We start from the raw sequence: 21472 nt of genomic DNA on the forward strand, positions 1-21472 counted from the left end.
CTGGGGCAGCCACAGATTGCTCTATTCTCTGTGAGTGTAAATGGGAGGGTGAGGGCAGAAGGTGGATTTTCTTTTTCTGGTTATTGTACGAGAAAGAACATTCTATAAAAATTGATTCAGAGTGAACATCGGCTTCAATCCTCTGCCTCAGTTTATGAAGAACCCACAGGTGATAGGCTTGGTTCTGCCTTCAGAGAGCTTACCTTTCTGATATAGTTACTCAACACCAAGAGCCAAGCCCCAAGCAAGTCCAAGGCCAAGGCGGAAGTTTCCTGGATGAACTGTAAAGCCACCCTGACAGCTCACACCTTAGGCTGGAGAACCAGGGGTGTGGAGAAGGGGAGGTGGGTGGGATGAGGGATCTATGGCCAATAGGCCACAAAAATCATCTCCACCTTCCTTCTCTAGAGCAGATGGAGAACCAGAGCCTGACTCCGGCGATTAGCAACCTCCCCGGTGTCCCCGGAAGGAAGACAGGCAGTGTTTGGTCAGAAGTAGCCTCTGGTGCTGCCTGGATCTCCTAGACTAGCTCCCTGGACTCGGCTGCCAGGCTCCCGGGCTCCCGGGTTCAGCCCCGCCTCCAGCGCCATCTCTCAGCTTCTGGACGAGCTGAGGCTTCCAGGGGCAGGACGGAGCAAAGGTCCAGGCCCTGCCTCCTCTTCTCCTTGGGTGTCCCGGGAACGCGCTCGCGGGAGAGAGAGAGAAGAAACAGAGCGTGCAGGACGGAGCGGCAGCGCGCGGGTAAGTGGCGGCGGGCGTGAGCTGCAGGCTCTGCTTGTGCTCCTCTCCTCTCCGCTCGCTTGGTGTCCCGGCATGGGGCAAATTGTTGGCTCCCGTTTATCTGGGGGAGATCCCCTCGCATCTTCCGGAGGCCGGCGATTAGGATAGTAACCTCCTTTTCTCTCCCCACCCTCCAGTAGGGGCAGCGGCTCCGCCTTACCCATAGTCCCATTCTCGCCCGGTCTCCATTCCATCCTTGTCCCCTCCCAGCATGTTCACGGCCACTCCTGTGGTCCTGGGATGTGGCAAGTGCAGCTGGTGCTCTCTGGCACCCCTATCTCGCCATGCCTCCACCATATCCCATGCATCCATCCTTTGTCTATTAATCCCTCCCTTGTGTCTGGAAGGATGCAGGCGTGTGCATGTGCAGAAAGAAAGGTCATAGACAGAGACTGGTGTGGGTCCAGCCTGACCTGGGGTAACTGACTGAACCTCCTCACTGTGAGGCCTTTTGCCTCAATCTGGAGTGGCCGTTTGGAGGGGCTCTTCCCACCTGCACCCCTCAGGGAAAGACAATAGGCAGCTCCCAGGTTTTGCTGAAGCCAGAACAAAATGGTCAGTCAGTCACCCACTCACTGGAAGTCTGAATGGGACTTGGAGAGAAGAGTCAGGAAGGATGCTTCAGGACAGCTGGGCCCAGGTGACAGTCAACCCCCAGGCAGAGTTGGGAGTGGAAAGGAAAAGATGAGAGCGGTTGGAGGAACGGAATCTAAACATACAATAAAAATGAATCCTCTTCAACATGCATCACCTAGGTAGGAGTGCTTCTTACAAAGAAAGGCCCGACCCTTGATTAGACTGAGAGAGAAAAGTAACCCAGACTGCCTGCCCACATCCCTGGACTCCAGAATAGTCTGATTCCCGAGGAAGCTGTACATTGACCACAGGGTGTTCTTGCTGTTTTGGAACTCTGGGGGACATTGGAGAGGTCTCATCTTTATGTGTATGAATCTTTTTATTTATTTTTGAGATCGAGTCCTGGGAGCCTGGCCTGCCCTTGAACACTGTGATCCTGGGGCTTCTCCCACAGCTAAGAGGTGGGATTATGGGAATCCCGTAACTGTGTTTATCTTTGAAAATTAATTAAAACATTTTTAATAGATATTATTTTCCTGTGAGGGCCATCCTGGTCTTAGATTTGTAATTCTCCTGCCTCAGCCTTTCTAGCCCTGAATATCCAGATTACAAGCTGTGCCACCATACCTGTCTCCCTCTGATCCTCAAAGCAACAACAGGCTGGCCACTGATATGTCTGTTTCTCAAGATCTTGGGAAAGTTACTTAATGTTTTTGAACTTCAGTTTCCACATCTGCAATATGTTGAAAATGTTTGCTTCAGAGAGTTGTTATGGAGAGTAAATGAGGAAACACATAAACGTATCCCCCTCATGGACTGGCAGACAGAAGGAATCCAACATGTGTTGGTACTGCTCATTATTTGATGTGTTTGGTGTTTGGTGGACTTCCCCCTAGAATCCAGGCTGTGGCAAGGCCCGAGCTCTGAAGAAGAAGAAGTCTATCCTATCTTTGGGAAGCAGAGACAGGAGGTTATGGAGTTCGGGGCTGGCCTCAAACTGACAATAAAAAAAGAAAAAATGAAGAGGAGGAGGAGGGGGAGGAGAAGTATGAGAAAGAGAAGGAGGAGGAAGAGAAGGAGGAGGAAGAAGAAGAGGAAGAAGAGAAGAAGGAGGACAAAGAATCTTAAGTAGGAAGGGAGAAAGAATAGGGTGCCTCAAAACCCAGAGTCAAATGTGTCAGTGAGTGGACCAGACCCACCCACGTGCGAGTGATGGTGGTCTCTCACGCAGCCATCATTGTAGCCATCCCCTTTAAGATTCCCTGTTCTCAGAAGCCAGCAGTCCCAGGTATTCTCTGCTCACTCTGGATGCTGCCTTGCTTTCTTCTTTTCCACGGAGTCAGCCTCTACCCTTAACCACATCCACACAGATTGCTTTTGCTCTAATCTGCTTTGTCTGGGAAACCAGCCAACCAGACAGGTGAATAAAAGCTTACCTGTATACCTCTTAAGCTCCGGGCGAGCATGCAGGCGCTGTCCCATCTATGAAGCTCAGTGACTTTTTACGTGCATAGCCCTGAGTCTACTGCCGTGTGCTTCCAAGCATTATGGGAATTTGAATTTAAAATCTGACTTCTGGTTAGTTGAGACTTACCTGTGTTTCTGTGCATCGGGCAATGTGGGCTCTAGATCCTGGTATCAGGTTCTAGAGCAGCGATTCTCCACCTTCCTAATGCTGTGACCCTTTAATACAGCTCCTCATGTTGCGGTGAACTCCAACTATAAAATTATTTAATTGCGACTTCACAACTGTAATTTTTCTACTGTTAGGAATTGCACTGTAAATATCTGATATGCAGGCTATCTGCCATATAACCCTCAAAGGGGTCAAGACCCACAGGTTGAGAACCCCTGTTCTAGCGTCTTTGCTCAGGTACGACTGGCATGCTAGGTCTTTGTTAACTAGTGGGTTACCTGGGGTGATTGAGATGATGGTGGCAATGTGGTGCCTCCTTGTGTGGCACAAGGTAAACTTGATTGTCGTAGATTTCTAGCCTGTGCTTTGGCTGATCCCTCTGTTTATAGCAAAAGTTTCCAGGCTAGGCATGACAACACACCTCTGTAATTTCAACATTTGGGAGACCAAGACAGAAGGATGGTGAATTTGAGGCCATTCAGAATTGGAACTCATGGAAATCCTGTCTCAAAACCATTAAGAATAAAAAACAAAGCTTCCATGGCTAGGTGTGGTGGCTTATGCTGGTAATGTCAACCCTGGAGAGGTGGAGACAAGAGTATTACTGAGAGCTTGAGGCATGTTCCAAGCTGCCTCAGCTTCAGTGTGAGACCCTGATTGACAAAACAGCAGGCTGAAGAGATGGCTCAGTAGTTAACAGTGCCCAGTGCTCTTCCTGAACGGGTTTGCTTCCCGGGCCCACATCAGGTGACTCACAGTTGCCTGAGGCTCCAGCTCCAGGGGAGTTGAATACCTATGTAGCCTCTATGTAGCCTCCTAGGACTCCTGTACTTGCATCTCACACACACACACACACACACACACACACACACACACACACACCATTAAAAATATTTAAAAAACAAACAAAAAAATCAAACAAAAAATTCCAGACATATACAAAACCCCAGGGGTGGAAAGATAACTTAGCTGATAAGAGGACTGGCTGTTTTCTTCTGAAGGCCTTGGGTTCAATTCCCAGTACCCACATAGCTGCTCACAGCCTTCTGTAACTACAGTTCTAGGGACCCAGTGCCCTCTCCTGGCCTTCCTGGGTACGCATGGTTCACAGTCAGACATGTAGGCAAGACTCCCATAAGGATAAACTAACAAGGACCACTACCATGAAACAATAGAAAAGCCAAGAGCTTTTTAAAGAGAGAGAATTTTTTTCTCAAAGGTTTGTAACAAAGTAACAGATATTTGCTTTTATTTGTATTGAGATGATACACGATGATTCAATTTCTCACCTATGAGACTGGCAGAGATTGTAACGTTTGAGGCCTATCATTGCTAATACAGATACTGTTCATTTTAAGAGATACCTGTAAAAACAGATACATTGTTACTTGGACTGAAGAAGGCAAGAGGCTCTGGTGTAACAAATGTACCTATCTATTGACCAGGCATCTCTTTTCTAGGGCTCTAGCTTCTAAATTCAGTTGCCCATCTATGAAAGAATATTTCATATATTTCATATATTTCATGAAAGAGTATATTTCATGAAAGAGTATTGTTTTTTGTTTGCTTAAATCAGTTTCTCTATAGTCTAGACTGGCCTGAAACTCACTGTTAGCCCAGGCTAGCCTCAAACTCATGACAATCCTCCCATTTTAGCCTTAATAATTCTGGGATTACAAGATTTAGCCACCACATCTGGATGGAAGTATTTTTTAAAATAGCAGGAGTTGAAAGAATAAATCAAGTGATGAACCATATACAACATGGTCATTAGGCAGTTATACCTCCAGGAAAGGAATAGTATGCAACTGTAAATAAGAAAGTACTCGTGTGGCGTAATCTATTGGTTGTATTACTATATAAGAAAAACAAGTGTGGAGGGGTGTACAGACTTTTAATTTATGTTTATATGAGAAAACACAAAGGTAATTATAATAGTAGAAGAGGCACTAAGGGCAAATAGATTGAGAACATGGGCAGGGATGGGTTTCTTTTTTTTTCTTTTTTCTTTTTTTTTTTTTTTTGGAGTATAGATTTTGGTGCCATGTGAATTACACCCACACATAAAACAGAAAAGAAAGTACTGGCCTTAATTTCTCCAGGAGACCATCTTCTTAAAGTCCTGTGATGGGCTAAGCCTAGGTCTAGCAGGATCCTCAGAGCAGTAGGTATCCAGTAACTCCCTAAAGCAACTTACTCTGTCAAAAGGCAGTGGGCCAGGTTTGATGTTAGATGAAACAAAAACAGGGTCCCATTAAAAGTTAATTTGAAGCACCCCTTCTTAAGCCCCTGATCTCCCTGGGAAAGTTGGTGCTGCTCCCAGGGCTGGGCCCTTACAGCAGCTGCTGGGTTCCTTTGGTTTTTATCAGCAAGCCTGACAGTCACCTTCGTAGAAACCCTTTGGATGTGAAGATGAGTTGGTTCAGCTTGTTTCAGGAAAGAGTCTAGAAATGATAAAATAGTGACCAAGGGCAAACTGAAGCAGACCATTCTACCATCCACGTGACTTCACATGCTGAAGGGGAAACCCAGTTTTGTTCAAATTTCTTTGGTTTTGACCCAACAAATCCTGCACCTTGTCCCTCAGATAGCTGTGGCAGTTGCCACCCCAGTCTCCTGAGCCCATCTCTTGGTCACTGGCCAAGCTCTTTTGTTATCTGCCACCTGCCTGAGCTGTCTGGAGAACATCCTAGTGGGGGCTTCCTTCCACACTAGCCACCTAACCAGTCTTCTAGTGACTGCACAAAGCATGCATCTTCCCCCATGAGGATACTGACACTGTTTAGAGCCTCATAGCTTCCCATCTAGTTTTGGTCTGTTTCTCTCCTACCCACTCCCTACTTACATTTATGTATTTGTTTGTGTGTGTGTGTGTGTGTGTGTGTGTGTGTGTGTGTGTGTGTGTGTGTTGTGGTAAATCTTTTGCCCATAGGGAGTCCAGAGAATAACGACACAAGTCAATAAGTATCAAATGAATGCTGCATGCCTAGATTGGGCAGATTTACCATTAAACTACACTATTCCCCGGCTATGAGAGCCGGGGAATATGTTCAAGTCAATCCCAAAGCTTGCTAAGCCTTCTAAGTCTGTCAATGAGGTGGCCACAGAGCACCAACATAGACACCAGAAGCCTTGCTGTCCTGGTCTTTCTTACACCCTGGCCCCTGCTTCTGTAAATGTTCCTCTGCCACAAAAGCCCTAGCTGATTCTTCTTGCCATTGGCTACAAAGTGCAGCCTGGATGCCATGGACTTCATTCCCACCCGGGGGCCCTTGGCTTCTCTCCAGTGGGATGGATGACACTTATTGCTATTTGTTATCTATCATGATCTGCCAATAGCTGCCATAAAGCTCCCCCCTCTCTCTGTGTGTGTAAGAGAGAGAGAGAGAGAGAGAGAGAGAGAGAGAGAGAGAGAGCCTTACTCTCTAGCTTACAACTCACAACTCTCTTGGATTGAGTGTTCGGATTACAAGCATGAGCCACCAGCCACCAAATCCAGCATAAACCTAGTGGGTTTTTTTTTTAAGTGCTTCAACCCAGAGCCTAGCATGCATGCAAGAATTCTTAATGAATGACTCAACTGACAGTTTGACCAGTGAGCCAGTGAGTGTTTCACTGAAGGGAAGATCCTTAGTCACAGTGTTGGCAGCCAGTCACTTCTGAGAGGAACTTTTGCTTCTCCTCAAGTGTCTACTTTTACTCTGAATATACAAGAGCAGGCTGAAGCAGCTGCTGCTTCATAGTGACTGGGGAAAAGGGACTTCGGAGAAATGTGGAAGGCAGATGTTTCTGAAACCCCAGAGAAGATAAAGACTGGGAACCAAACAGAGTAAAGTTCAAGACTCCTCCCAGCTCCTAAACTCTGGGAGTGCTGTGTGACCACATGATTGGCCAGATTCCAGGGCAAGAATGCAGACACTAGCTCTTGTCCATTCAATATTTTTTACTTAATCATAGATAGTCTTAGAATGCCATTTCAGCTAGGCATGGTGGCACAAAAATTAAAACCTCAATACTGCGGAGGCTGAGGTCAGAGGATTATGAGTTTGAGGCTAGCCTAGACTGCTATGTGTGCAGCTTAAAAATAAAGTCTAAACAAAAGCGAAGAAACAAACATAAATAAATAAATAAAATTCCCAAGCAAATAAAAGTGTTATTTCAATGTGCCTTTAGTGTAATATTAAGTATGTGACTTGAAATCTGCATATACATGCATATATTTGACTATGTTTAATTAATGTGTTGTAACTTATAAGGTTTTTTCTTTATATTCAAGTATTTGATTTGTAAAAGTTTGGTTTTAGTGCCTTTTTAAATTTTATAGAAGGGTGTTTTGTTATGTCTGTGCACCAGATACATGCAGTGCTTACGGAGGCCAGAGGAGGGCGCCCAAGCCCCTCAAACCGCAGTTTTGGACAGGTGTAAGCCTCCATGTGGGTGCTAGAAACAAAACAAGTGCTTTTGACTACTGGGCTGTCTCTTCTGCCTCTAAGAGTTGTTTCTACATAATTCTCTTGTCATAAACATTGCAAGTACTTACTCAGGTTGCCATTTATCTGTCTGAATAAAGGTCCTTTTATCCTGTGATTGCAAAAATATTTCTCTGTGCATTCCCTACCATTTTTATGGTTTTATTTTCTTCAAAGAAATTCTGATTTATTGCTAGTTTTCTTTTGTGCTGGTGTGAGGAAGGAATAAGACTGTCCCCTGGGAACGTTAGCCCACTCACGAGCCTATACTTCTTCCGGTAAACATTTCTGTTTTCTTTTTATGTCTTCCTGGGCTTCCTTTTTCCTTCCAGCTGAAGTGTGACTACACTTTTATTTCTGGGTTAAAAATTCATAGCTAGCTAGTATTCATTTCTGAGTAGTAAAGACCATACAATGTAGAGAAAGTCTGTCTTTGACCTTTCACAGAGCTGCAATCCTCCCTAGCTACTACTGAAGAGAGTGTGGGACGGGGAGGGAGCCCGGAGTGAGTGGATGGGGTCCTGAGTGAATTTGTATTGTTGACTTGGCACAACCATGTTAAGGACCCTGATGCCTCATACTTAGTGGAGGAGGAGCTGAGGCTTGGAGGGAGACAGCAAGTGCAAATGCTGACAGTGAGTGCAAACACTATCAACCACAGCCGCCTCCTCCCAGATGACAACAGCCAGAGGTGGCTTCCCCCCAGGACCCTCCTGTCACAATTGTCTAAACCCGTTTTCTTGTTCAGCTATGTACTACAAGCCTGTCTCCTTACTCAGCTGCGCACAATGAAGCAGCCTCCATGATGCAGATTCCACATGTATAAAATAAACACTTGGAGCTTCCAAGTTGCTGTTGCAGTAGGCGCTGTACCACCGGGATGAGCATAGCCCACCTGGCTCCAGATTTCCTGTACACATGTCTGTGTGTCTGTCCTTCATGCCCTCGTTGATCAAGGCAGGTTTTCAGGACCAAGCAGTGCTGGTCTTGACAACATGGACCACCTACCTTAGGCAACCCTCCTCCTACACAATAGTGTAACGTTTTCATACATCCTACACACAGCATCTGGTACACTTAAATCACTTGTACACTATTTATGTTCATACAATCTGCTTATTACAGCATTGTTTTAAGGGGAGTCTGCACATGTTCGATCCAGATGCAATTATTTTTTAATACCTCCAATCTGCTGTTGATTGGATGTTTAGAAGGCATTATGTCAACAAATATCCCAAGGTCTCTGCCTTCCAGGTTCTTAGGAGGATTGTATTATTGACTCTCAGGGTTGGTTAAATCGAGGTTTTGACAAGTCCTGAGTAAATATGCCATCAGTACCTCTTATGCCAGGATGCTTAATCGCTAACGTAAGGCCTTCTAGAATTTTCTTTTATGTTGTATAATGATTGATAATGTTCAAGATGGTGGCTTCCCCTTTGATCCTTTGAATGGCCACAATAAATAAAGCTCTCAGCCGGGTGCTAGTTGACTTACTTCTGTAACCCAAGTGTTTGGGAGGCTGAGGCAGGAAGATTGTTTCGAGTTTGAGGCCAGCCTGCGACATAAAAACAATGAGTTCCTGGCCAGCATGGGCTAAGGATTCTGTCTAAGAAAAAGAAAAAAAGAAAACTTCCAAAAAGAAAAATTAAAAACCAGACCGTTCCTGTTCCATCTGTATTGGCATGCAGTGTAAGCAGCAACTAATGCTCTTTTGAGACAAGATCTAGTTGGCCTGGAATCTACTATATAGACCAGGATGGCCTTGGTTAAATCTCTCGCCTTTGCATCATGGGGTTACAGTCATGCACATTAAGCCCAGCTAGACAAATACGCTTTTATTGCTGTGAGCCACTGGGATCTCAGGGCTACTTGTTTCTGAAGTACAACCCAGCCCACTCCGCCTGAAACCTATCCTCTTTCAAGGTCTCAGTTTGATCTTTCCCTTTCTTCGATCTGATTTCACTGTCATCAAGTGGCCTCACCTTCCTTGGTTGCTTGGAGACAACATGGTCTTTCACACCGACCACAGAAAAACATAATTTTAGAAAAAAAAAAAAAAGATGCAAAGTGACTCCATATTTGACTCCATGGTAACCTTATTCTTTCAGGTAATCTCAGCCAGACAAAATGTTTGCCAAAGCAACTCGGAATTTTCTTAAAGAAGTTGATGCTGGAGGAGACCTGATTTCAGTCTCACACTTGAATGACTCCGACAAGCTGCAACTTCTAAGTCTGGTGACCAAAAAGAAGAGATACTGGTGTTGGCAGAGACCCAAGTACCAGATTTTATCTGCGACCCTGGAAGATGTTCTCACAGAAGGGCACTGTCTCAGTCCAGGTACGTTTTCTTGTGAAGTTCAGCGACTAGTCCCAAGACCAAAAATGACTCTTTTAGGCATCTGGAACGGAAGTGTGCCTTATACAAATTTTTCTTTTTCTTTGGCTGTCTGGTATAAAGGGATGTCCTTCCTAATGAGCACAGTTATACACGCCTGAATGGTGAATGACTGGAATGACATACCTTAGTGTTTTAGAGGTGATAGTCAGTATGGGTCTCAAAGTTCATTGTGCTGACCTTAAATGTTAGAGCCACTCAGCAGAAGTGGGATGGGTGGATCCCCTATACAAAATTTGGTTTTGTATTGAGACTAAAAATACTGCACACTGATCATAAGGTCACGCAGAGTGTCCTTTCTTACCTAATGGTGATTTCTAAGGGGAGCAGAGCAGTCTCCCAAGTTGGTCCAAAAGTAGCTGTAGAGGACTTGCTAAAAAGATTGGTTTGGCATTTATGGTAGCAATTTGTAGTAAGAGTTCTGGAATTTTGGTTTCTTTAAAAAAAACCCACAGAGATATTATAAGAATATGTTTCCATTTTAATCCCTGGTATGGGGATATGGGGCTGTTTTGCAGCAGCTGACTGTGATTTGCCTCATGCTCTAGCAGAGGCAAGGTTTTGACAGCTGGAGATTATTTCTGTGATTGTGTGGCCTTTGGAATTCTGGGAACTTTACAGGGGATATATAAATAAATGCTAGGGCCTCCATGAAGCAAGGTTGGTGGTTGAAGGTCATTCAGGAGGGTTGGTTGCAATTTGTTAGTTGTGCTCAAAGAAAAAACAAGAAAAAAATAAATTAGATTCAAGGATCTCTTTCTCTCTCTCTCTCTCTCTCTCTCTCTCTCTCTCTCTCTCTCTCTCTCCCATCCTCTGTCCTTCTTTCTCTTCTATCTAGTGATAGGGAGTGAAATGTGGGAGGAAGTTAAACAGTAAGAAAAAGAACCCACCTGGGGGGCTGCTCCTATTTTACTGTCTGTCTGTCTCTCTCTCTCTCTCTGTGTGTGTGTGTGTGTGTGTGTGTGTGTGTGAGAGAGAGAGAGAGAGAGAGAGAGAGAGAGAGAGAGAGAGAGAGAGAGAGAGAGAGAGAGCGCACATGCACCAGAGTCATAGCGGGACCAGAGGACAATCTCGGGTGTCAGTCTTCACTACCTTGTCTGAGACTGGGTCTCCAGCTGTTCTCCCACTGAGTGTGCCAGTCTGATGTGGTGTATGGACCAAGAACTTCCGGGGATTCATTCTCCTGTTCCGACTCACTGCAGGCACACTATGTCTAGCTCTACAGGTTCTGCAGATTTGATCTCAGGTCCTTGTGTTTGTGTGGTGAGTGCTTTTACCCACTGAGCCATTTCTTCAGCCACCCAGGCTTCTAATCGGTTTGTACAGATATGCAATAGAGAGAGAAGAGGGGTTGATGATGGGCTGGATGGCCGTCGTTTGTCATTAGAGAGCATGTGGATTGTCCACAGGATCCTCATCTAGTCTGTACCACATAACTTTTGGTCAATGACAGGCTTCATTATTTTGGGGATTCTGTAAGATTGCATTGGCTAGTGATGTCTGAGCCATCTTGGTTTGGATAAGAGCACTCTATAATGTCCCAGCAATGATGAAGTCACCTGAGAATTCATTTTTGACAACTTGGCCCTGTTGCTAAGTAGCACACGGCTATGTTTTACAAACATACAAAGAGACGAAAGAAAAAAGCCATCATAATCAATGGAAATATACCATTATATGTCAATATCCATTAATGTATACATGTGGTAATTTTTATCTGCATCTAATAAAAACATTGTGTGTGTGTGTGAGCGTGCGACATGTACATGTGACAGCTAGTCAGCATTAGGTGTCTTTTATCATTCTCCACTGTATTGTTTTGAGACAGGGCCTCAGTGAACCTGGGTTATACCACGGTCTTTTCTGTGTGTGTGTACTGGGGATCCAAACCCAAGTCCCCATTCCTCTGCAGCAAGCACTTAACCCATCTTCCCAGCCCCACAGCTACATTGTTTTTAAAAACAGGAGTAGAAACATTCTATATACAATTTTAATATACTCTGCATTTATTGTTTATTTAATATTATGTACCTTTTCCCTCCATAGCTTTAGATATTTTTAATTTTATTTCAACAACCCGTACTATCCCTTTGTGCATAATTTGATCAACCATTTTGAGTAACCCTAATTTGATTATTCCAATTTTGTACTTAATAAGTAAGGCTGCGATGAACATTTCTGTCTGTGATTTTTAACTTTACTTTTTAAAAACACTTGCATTAGCATGCTTTCCCAGGCTTGCTGGGCTAGAAGTATGAAACTTTCTGGAACCTCATACTCCTTGCTATCTTTCTGGAACACGGTGATGTGTCACAGTATTGGCAGCTCATAATTATCGGATGAAACAATGTCTAATTTCTCCTTCCGTAGTAGATGTTCAGGTTTTTGTGATTGTTTATCTACTAAAGAAAAGGGAGCTAGAGTCACTCACCTGGATCTGTAGTCTCCGCACTTGCTTTTGGACGAAACTCCGCCCCGCCCCCTCTCAACACTGCCCTCAGCCAATCACGGGAGCTGCCACAGAACAGGAGGATGGATTGATCTGAATTTCACAATGTCTCTGTGCATTAGCTGCTTTTCTCATTCCTGTGACAAACTACCCGACAGGAAGCAACTTAAGGAAGAAATGATCTAGTGTAGCTCACAGTTGTATGGAACACCAGGCGAGGAAGCCACCACGGCTTCTGGAGCTTGGGACACTACTAGCCACACTGCATCCACAACCAGGAAACCGGGAGCCACGGATTGGATTCCAGTGCTTGTCTGGCTTTCTCCTTTTCATTCAGTTCAGACCCTGTCCCATAGAATGCGCCGCCACATTTAGAATGGGCCTTCCCACCTCCAGTTGAGCTAACTTAGACCACACCTCTCGGGCTTGCTTGAAGGCCTGTCTTCTAGGTGATTCTAGAGCCTGTCAAGTTGACAATATCCACCATCACACTCCCTCTCTCTGAAGCCTTATGTACTTGATGACAAAACCCCCTTTTGAGTAGTAAGATAACTAAGTGTAACTTGGAACAAGAGGGACAACATAAACTACACCAAGGGTTGTCTAGTAACAGGAATTTCTCTCTGTGGTGTTACAGTGATAACTTGGTGGTACCCAGAAAAATCCACACAAGTTGGACTGGTGACGTCACTTGCTACCACTAGGATTCCTAAAAAAGACCATCATTTGAGGTCAGAGCTCAGGCTGGATCCTGAGTCCTCCTGAAGTCATGGCTGGGAGGAGCAGATCCAAAAGGCTTCATCCTAGTTCTTTTTTCCTCCCTTGCCGCAACCCCAGTGTGAGTGTTGCCAAGGATAAAGAGGGAGAAGTGGAGATTGGATTGTTGGTGGGTCACTGATAGCCCAATGCTCTCCTCAGCAGGTGACGACTTGATAAAGAACCATGTATTTAGCAGGTGTGGGGGTGACATTTCATGTATATAATCTTGATTTCTCCCTATCTTCTGTGTGGCCAGTTATGGGGACTGTTATGTTTGAATCCAAACATGTTACCCCATAGTCTAATGTTTTGTAGAATTGGTCCCAAGCTTATGGTGTTATTCTGAAGGCAGTGAACCCATGGGAGAAGGGACTGGCTGACAGACATAGTCACTAGGCAGGGGCCTCTGAAGGTTGCACCTGGCCTCTGGTTCCTGTCACACATTCCCTGCTTCTGGTAGTGAGTGAGCAGAAGGAAGTCTGTCAGGCTCAGTGGTTTAGAGTCCCTTCTGAAGATTAGTCAGGAGCCTCAGGGAGAGACTTGGGTGAAGGACATGAGAAAGCAGAGCATGATGTGTGATACCCGCACAGGCTCTTAATGTATCCTTATCAAATGATATTTTTATAGTTGTATCTTGACAGATTAAAATGGGGACAGTGGACTGTGGTATTTGTAGTAGAGTATTTGACTATATATTTGACTATATATGAAACCCTGGATTCAATAGTGAGTACCAAAGAGAGAAAAGAGAAGGTGAGGACGAGAGAGAGAGAGAGAGAGACAGAGAGAGCGCGAGCGAGAGACAGCCAAAGAGAGAGAGAGATATGAACTACCCAGGCTGGTAATTCACGTGTGAGTTCATCAGGTATTATTATTAAGAGTCCACAGCAGAGGGTGAATTCAGAAGCACCCTGGTAGTCCTCACCTGCATGTGGTCAGCTGGAGAGCAAGGGGATAGCTTGGTAGTAGAACATTTGACTGTTGGTGAGGAACCAGGCAATTCCCAGACAACTTGATTGACACTGGAATACCATGTGGTACGGCTGCGTTCCTTAGAGTCTGGAAAATCAGGTGGGAAGTGAGAGAGTCTGGGGGTTTGTGTGCTCTGAGAGGGGGATGGGCATATCTGCTGATGCCTGGCTAGGGGTCAGACATAATATAAGCATTATATTTGCTTTGTGACGTTAAAGAGGACCAGAGAATCGATCCTCATGACTGATGGTGGGAAGGGTGTTCAAGGACTGTCCAGGAGGATCTGCCATGTTAAGTTTCTCCCCCCCTGGGTTTTGTAGCAGCAGTGTGGGCACAGGTGTCACCATCATCTCCATGAGTCCCCTTCTAGCCTTCACCTCAGATGGTGGTCCTCTTGGTTACTTTTGATCCTTGCAGCAGTAAAATACCTGATCCAAACAACTTAAGTGGGGGTTAATTTGGCTCACACTTTGAGGACACAATTTAGGGAAGAAAAGGCCTGAAAGAAGGAGCTGGTCATATCGTGGCCCAGTCAGCTCACCATGTACTGTTCCGGGGCAGCAGCCCACAGAATGGTGACTCTTATATTTAGTGGGGCTTTCCTATCCCACTTAATCTGATCTAGAAACTCCCTCCTAGGCATGCCCAGAGGTCTGTCTCCTGAGTGATTCTAGATGCTTTCAGGGTGACAGTCACTATTAACCATAACAGTGGCTAAAGAGGGGCTAAGCACCCCTAGACTCTGGCCAGTCCAGGACTGGGCTCTGTCAGCATATAGGTGTACAGACTGCATTTTACTAACCCTAGCTGTCCACTTTCTAATTGGATGCTGGTATGGGTTTCCCAAGAGGCTTCTGGGAAGCTGGGCTGCCCATGACACTGAGGTAGCCAATCTGTCTGCCTCTAGATTCATCTATTATTTTCTTTCCAGTGGTTGTGGAGTCAGACTTTGTGAAATACGAAAGCAAGAGTGAGAACCATAAGAGTGGAACTATCGGTACGGTCGTGGGGAAGGTCAGGCTGAATGTTGGTGGCAAAGGCCTGGTGGAGAGTCACTCTTCATTTGGAACCCTGAGGAAGCAGGAGGTGGACGTGCAGCAGCTCATCCAGGATGCCTTTGGGAGGTAAGGGAAATTCTGTTCTGCATGCTGGGCCTTTACACTTCTTACGGCTAAAGGTCACTTGATTGGACCTCTGCCAAAAAGACGGTAGATACACACTTTACCAAACAAACAAACAAAAACCCATGTATTAAATGCCATTAGTCCCAGATGTCCCACCTCTATTTTCTGCCTAAGTCATAGGCCATAGGCTTTTAAATCGACTGGGGATATAATCATACAATACATAAAATATTCTTCCTACAGTGGGCAGATTTAGTCCAGGCTGGACATTAGACTTGGAAGCTAGGCCCCTGTAACTGCCCTGCTTAATGGCCATGAACAAAGCACGGCTGTGTATTTGACACTCCCTGGGTCTTCCTGGGACCCCCCCAGGCCCTTGCTATTGTGTGTCTCATTGGCGGTACTGGGTGGGAGGCACAGACACTCAGTGGTTGATCTTAGTTTCCTTCTGTTGCTCTTTGCACCGTCTTCTCCCTGCAATGGACACTGGGAAGTATGTGTTTATCAGCAATCAAAATGTAAGTGGGCAATCCTTATTTTCTTTGCTAAATCTGGTGGTGTCATGGAGGATGGAGGACAGGAAGGCTGTGAAGGCCCTGGGCCTCTTACTTTTTACCGTCTGAAATCCTCTTTACCCTTTACCGTCCCTTCTTAGCTTCAGTGTCCGGTGTTGTCATTTCAATTTCAGGAACTAAGAGTTAGGCAACGCTCTGCAATCACGTATCCTGTGAGAGGATTTTAAAGGAAGTCTTCATGATTCAGGTGTAAAACCTACTGTGAACAGGAAGCATGGTGTGGATGGGGGAGGGGAGGGCTACCTGTGAGAAAAACCTGTACGTGAGAACAGAGAGAAGAGGAGGACTATCTGGCACCTACTATGTGTCAGGCAATGGGTATTTATCGCCTCATTCTCTCTGCACAGTTGACTGCTCTAGTGATGATGGAATCTCGGCCCAGGAAAGTGGAATCATTTGTTCCCAGAGAGCACTGCAGCTGGCATTCATCTTATTTTCTTGGTCCCAAGCCTCCTTTTGTTTCCTCTAAATCTTGCTTGGATTGGTAGAAATAGAAGCGGTTTGATCTTTGTGATGTGGAGTGCCCCTGAGGGTGTTGCTGGGTGAAGCATGGGATTGGGCCCTGTCTTCAGCAGGGGTTTAGGAGGAGTCAGGGCCTCCTGCCTTGGGTATGCCTGGACAGGCTGAGATCACCATCACGGGGGAAGACAGTTCACTCACCAACTGCAGTTGTGATGGAGAAGGGATGGTCCTGGGAGGAGTAGCTGAGACATGAGGAGCATGCTAAGAAATGCATGTCAGGGTACAGCCAGGGTAGAATGCATCATCAGCACGTGTGGGCCTTCCTTTCTACCCCCAATACTGCAAAACAGAAAAAAAAAAAAAAAAAGATCCGGCACCTAGAACCCCAGGAGGTGCCTTATCACGGGGTCCTCCTACTTGCTGCTCTTTGCAGAGAACTACGTGTGTGCTACATGGGAAGGAAGGAGAGGTACATTCCCACTCTCAAGACAGATGTCACTCGAGCTCCCATTCCCGTGACTTCATACTAGGGTAATAAATCCTTATCGTGTGGTTTGCCTGGCTGTCTTTGGACTCCTGGGACATCATCAGGATTGATAAGGTGCTGTGGATGCAGCTGTGTCCTTGGAAGCATGAAGGAGTGATGCCTCAGTACTGCATGTTCTCACGCAGCCACCCATTTTTATTTCAGTTGTATAGATAAGCTATCATCTGTATACAAGTCTTCTAGGCTCTAAAATCCCGAAGTACTCGAGCTGGTATGTAGTTTGCGATGTCCCTCACTTGCTGAGCTTGCTTGAGGTCCCAGGGTTGATCTAGGGATCACCAGAAGAAAGAAAGAAAAAAAAAAAAAACCCTCCAGGTATTAATTGTGTTGCCTGCTAAATGCTTCCCGTTCTCAAACTCCAGTCTCTCGTTCAAACTATACCCATGTATTTAAAAGATTCATTTGGAATTTGGGGAATCATGCTTATAGGTACTGGGAGCTGATTGCTTTTAAAGAGCCCTGGGTTTAGCTTTAAAATTCCCGATGGATACTATCCTAACCTATCTGACCTAACCTTCAATTTCTTTAAATGGAGACTAACAAATGTATCGAGAATTTTCATAACAATTCAGATTTGTGTTTTAGCCTTCGTATCTAGTGTTATTCCATAACAATTCTCTATAAAGGTTTTGAAATGTCTTCTGTCATCCACCTGCCACTTGTCGCTGTCTCAGCATAACAGCTTTACCTCACACCACCTCCTCCAGCAAGCTCAATACTGTCTCAAACCTCCCAGAATCTGGAGAAGCCCATTCTTGGTAAATAACTTGGGCGGACTTAATAAGTCATGCCAGCCTCTGGCCTTAGTTTTCCCAGGCTCAACAGTCTTTGGGAGCTCCCTCTGAAATGTCTAGACGTGAGTGGACACACTCCGGATCTTTTCCTTCGAGGTTGAGGCTTGCTTCTAGCTGTGGCAGCATAGAGGATTTTGTTTTATTTGTTTGTTTTGTTTTACCTTCCATTTATTTGGCCACACGAGGTTTGAGTTGATAGTGACCCTACGGGCATATCCAACTTTTATTATTTATCTTGTTTCTAAGCAAATTTTGGTAAAGCTGATTACAGTTGTCTAGATATACATGAAAATCTGTTCTTGATGAAGAACTCTCCATTAATTATATAAATTGATACATCATGGATGAGACAATAATAAATCTTCACAATTATGTAGAGTATTTTAGAATAGTCAGCCTAAGTACAAATTTTGTACACATTAAAAAACAACGGAACCCGGATCTAGTGTTTGACCTTCCTCGAGGAGATAAGGGCCTCTCAGGAGCACTGGTTCAGTGCCGACACTTACTTGGCTTAGGTGTTTTCTCAAAGTGGTCATGTCTTGCTTTACAAAAGAAATGTGTGCACAAAATTGGAAGTCAGTTTCTACTGGGTTCATTACCTTGTGGCTCGCAGAGCATGTGCTAGCTGTGAATTTGTTCTGTGCATTCCTCAGCTCGTTCACACTCTTCCTTCATTCTCCCTTTTCTCTGCTTCTCCTTCAGGGAGTGATGGGCTAGGGAAGACTCGGAGGGCTAGAGTGGGTGTGGCCAGCAGAGACACCTTATGCCCTTTTAGTGTTAGCAGCTATTTTTTTTAGACCCATGGTTGGAAGATAAACTAGGTTCAGTGTGTGTGTGTGTGTGTGTGTGTGTGAGAGAGAGAGAGAGAGAGAGAGAGAGAGAGAGAGAGACAGACAGACAGACAGACAGGCAGAGAGACAGAGAGACAGAGAGACAGATAGACACAGAGAGAAGGAGAGGGAGAGAGGGAGAGAGAGGGAGAGGGGGAGGGAAGGGGGAGGAGAGGGAGGACGAGCATTAAGATTTTACTATGTAGTCCAGCTCCCTGCCTCCTAAGTGCTCAGGTTAGAGATGCACACCTTCACATCTAGAAGGTTTATTTTTTTAAGTGAAATAAAATTGTGGAAATTATGGAATAATGGAAATTAAGGAATAATGTAATAAATATATGCCACTTATGGATGGGTCTTATGGAACCGAGTACAATCTCAGGAGTCAGTATTGAGTAAGATCTTCTAGAGCCATTGGCCAGATATTTTGATCGTCACCTAGACTGTTGGTTACCCTCTACAGCTCAGTTGTAAGGCCCATTGCTAAATGCTTGCCTTATTCCACTTAACATTGTGACATGACCTAGATTGTAAGTAATAGCTTCCTCTCTCCTTACTAATTCCATTGTGGTAGAAGACACTCAACAAAACATCTTTTCCTTCCCATCCTCCTTCCCTCCTTTCCCCTTTCCTCCTCTCCCTTCCCCTTCCCTTTTCTACCCTAGACAAGGTTTCTCTGTGTAGTCTTAAGTGTTCTGGAACTTGCTTTGTAGACCAGGGTGGGTTCAAACCCAGGGTGGGTTTGTATTAAAAGCGTGTACCACCATGCCCTGCCTAAAGCATTTTTATTCAGAACCGATACCTAAGAGCCATCTTCCTCTGCCTTCATTGCCTTGAACTTCATTAGCAGAATTGTCTTTGAGCTTTTGTGAAAATTAGATGAGAACACAAACAGAACCTGTGCAGCTGCTTGCTCCTGGCACGTAGCAAGCTCCCTTAATCCCTTCACCATGGTGGTGAGTGGGGTCACTTCTGACACAGTAGAGCCTGGTTACCAAGCCTGGGGAGAGCTGAGAAACTGCGATGGGGAAGGAGCTGTGGTGCTTAGAAGTCAGGAGAGGTGCTGGCCTCAGAGATGCTGATGTGACATTTCTGATCCACCCTCTTGTATCTCTTGTTTCTCTGGGGAAAGTGACAGGTGACGAGCTGGTGTCCATGGCAGAGATGTCTGGGTGGAGTCATGAGCTGGGGTTCAGGTGGCACGTGTGTGCTCACCCCAGCCCCTGCCTGTGCTCTCCAGCATCTGGTATGGTGACAGTACTTGACTTTGTATTTCCTGTATTCTTCTCCAATCCCTCCACAGAGCTTCCTGGTGCAGTGTTCAGATGCTTCCACCAAAAGTTGGGATGGGGTATGGTTCTCTCCTCACCTCCTCTTTCACACCATCTCTTAACTGGTTTTGTGTGTTCTCATCATCCAATCTTCCTGACCCTTTCTTTCGAGCTGTTGTCTACCCACCTCTGGTCCTTTCCATCTCTGCCTCCTCCTCCTCTTGTCACTAGCCTTGCCAGCTTATATTTCAGTGTGTGTTCCCCTCCCCAGGAAGCAGTCTACACTTCCTCTTGGCCACACAGCGGCCACATTTTCTCTGTAGCACCATTGTTCTTCATGTTCCCCTCAACCCTTGGGCCTGTCACCTGACTTCAGTTCCTCAGGGTCAAACACTGGGTGGTCTTCCATTTGGGTCCTATCTAGAGGCTCCTTCACTCTTCCACCCACCCGGCCTTCTCTTCCTGTCACTCCCAGCCAGTTCCTAACTATTCTTCATGTCCTAGCCTAGATCCAATGTCCCCCCCCCCTTTAAAAGCTACATCCTCACCCTCCTGTTGGGGTGCTGGATGTGCTGAGAGCTCATCTGCCCTGAGTTCCTCAGTCTCCACGTGTTCATCCTGCCGTGCACTTCTTGTTCATGAGGGCTCTGGCAGCACGGTGAGCATTGCTCAGATGAGAGAAGGATTGGTTTATCTCCATTTTACATATGAGGACTTGAATTCAGAAATTAATTAGGTCTCTTGGACTCAGGATTTAAGGTCGGACCCACACACCGTATGATTGTTCCAGTCTAGCTGCTATGTGCAGAGCTTGAAAAGGAAGAAAATTTCCCAAGGGGGCGATTCAGGTGTTCACCTCTTCACTCAGCTTCATCCAGCTTCTCATCTTCTTGGCTTGCTGCTCTGCATCACCTGGTGGCAGTTAATTAATTACACAGCCTAAAAGGTTGAGCATCTGTGATTGCTTAGTCATTTTGCCCTTTCAGTCTCTCTGGGTCGTTCTGTGTGACGAGGATAAGATGCTGTAGATGGACGCGTTTGGAGCAGTCGTGGGATGTGTATGGGGGGGAGGGGCAGTCCGGTCACTTGGAGAATCGTGCTGTTAGCTTCATACCTCAGCTTTAAGTCTTGTGACTTACAAACACGGAGCCACCGTCATCTTCACAACTAAGAGAGAGCGAGACAGAAGAGACAGAGAGGAACAGAGACAGGGAGAGACAGAGAGAGACAGAGAGAGGTTTTTCACTACAGCCATCCTTTTTTATCTTCAGAGGACATGGTCTAAGGTTTCCGATGTACGATAAAACAGAATAGTGTCAACCCCCTGTTGACTATCTTTCTGTCATGCACACATGTGTGTACACATGCTCACACATACAGTAAAGCTTGATCTATAAACCAGGCTTAGTAAAAGACAAACGACTAATAGAACGATGAACTGTAACCATGTAACAGTCTGTTAGTAAGCACTGTAATTAAATGTGACTCACTGTAAAGTTATGTGAAAGGCTCTCTTACGGGCTGCACCCATCCTTTGTAGGGTGATGTCCTTGATAGCCGCCTGTGTCATCAGAGGAAGTGAGATGAATAGCTGAGGACTTATCCTTGCCATGACCACAACTTTGTAGTTTGATACTGACAAGGTTACCATTGTTTCTCCTTTACCATTTCCAGGTGAATTTGCCTTACTGTTGGTCTTAGCACATGCTCTTTGTTTTCCTTACTGAGAACTTCCACTTCCCCATCAAAGGAAGCATGTTAAAGCATCTTTTTGGTAGATCCAAATTGTCATCATCAGTCATTGTTAATTAAAATGGAAATTACTTGAGC

At 45.4% G+C, this 21472-nt stretch overlaps 1 protein-coding gene across 1 annotated transcript in view; it reads left to right on the top strand.

Annotated features, from left to right (window-relative positions):
- The first annotated feature begins 323 nt into the window (after window positions 1-323).
- Window positions 324-21472, top strand: part of Gsdme (gasdermin E) — a 57084-nt gene continuing 35935 nt past the window's right edge. Inside the window, exons 1-3 of the mRNA XM_034518808.2 lie at window positions 324-741; window positions 9570-9799; window positions 14968-15160. Coding sequence (XP_034374699.1) covers window positions 9589-9799; window positions 14968-15160 — 404 coding nt within the window. The 5' untranslated portion in view covers window positions 324-741; window positions 9570-9588. The remainder of the gene's footprint in view (window positions 742-9569; window positions 9800-14967; window positions 15161-21472) is intronic.

This window comes from Arvicanthis niloticus, chromosome 15 (assembly GCF_011762505.2).
Source record: "Arvicanthis niloticus isolate mArvNil1 chromosome 15, mArvNil1.pat.X, whole genome shotgun sequence".
Taxonomy (NCBI): Eukaryota; Metazoa; Chordata; class Mammalia; order Rodentia; family Muridae; genus Arvicanthis; species Arvicanthis niloticus.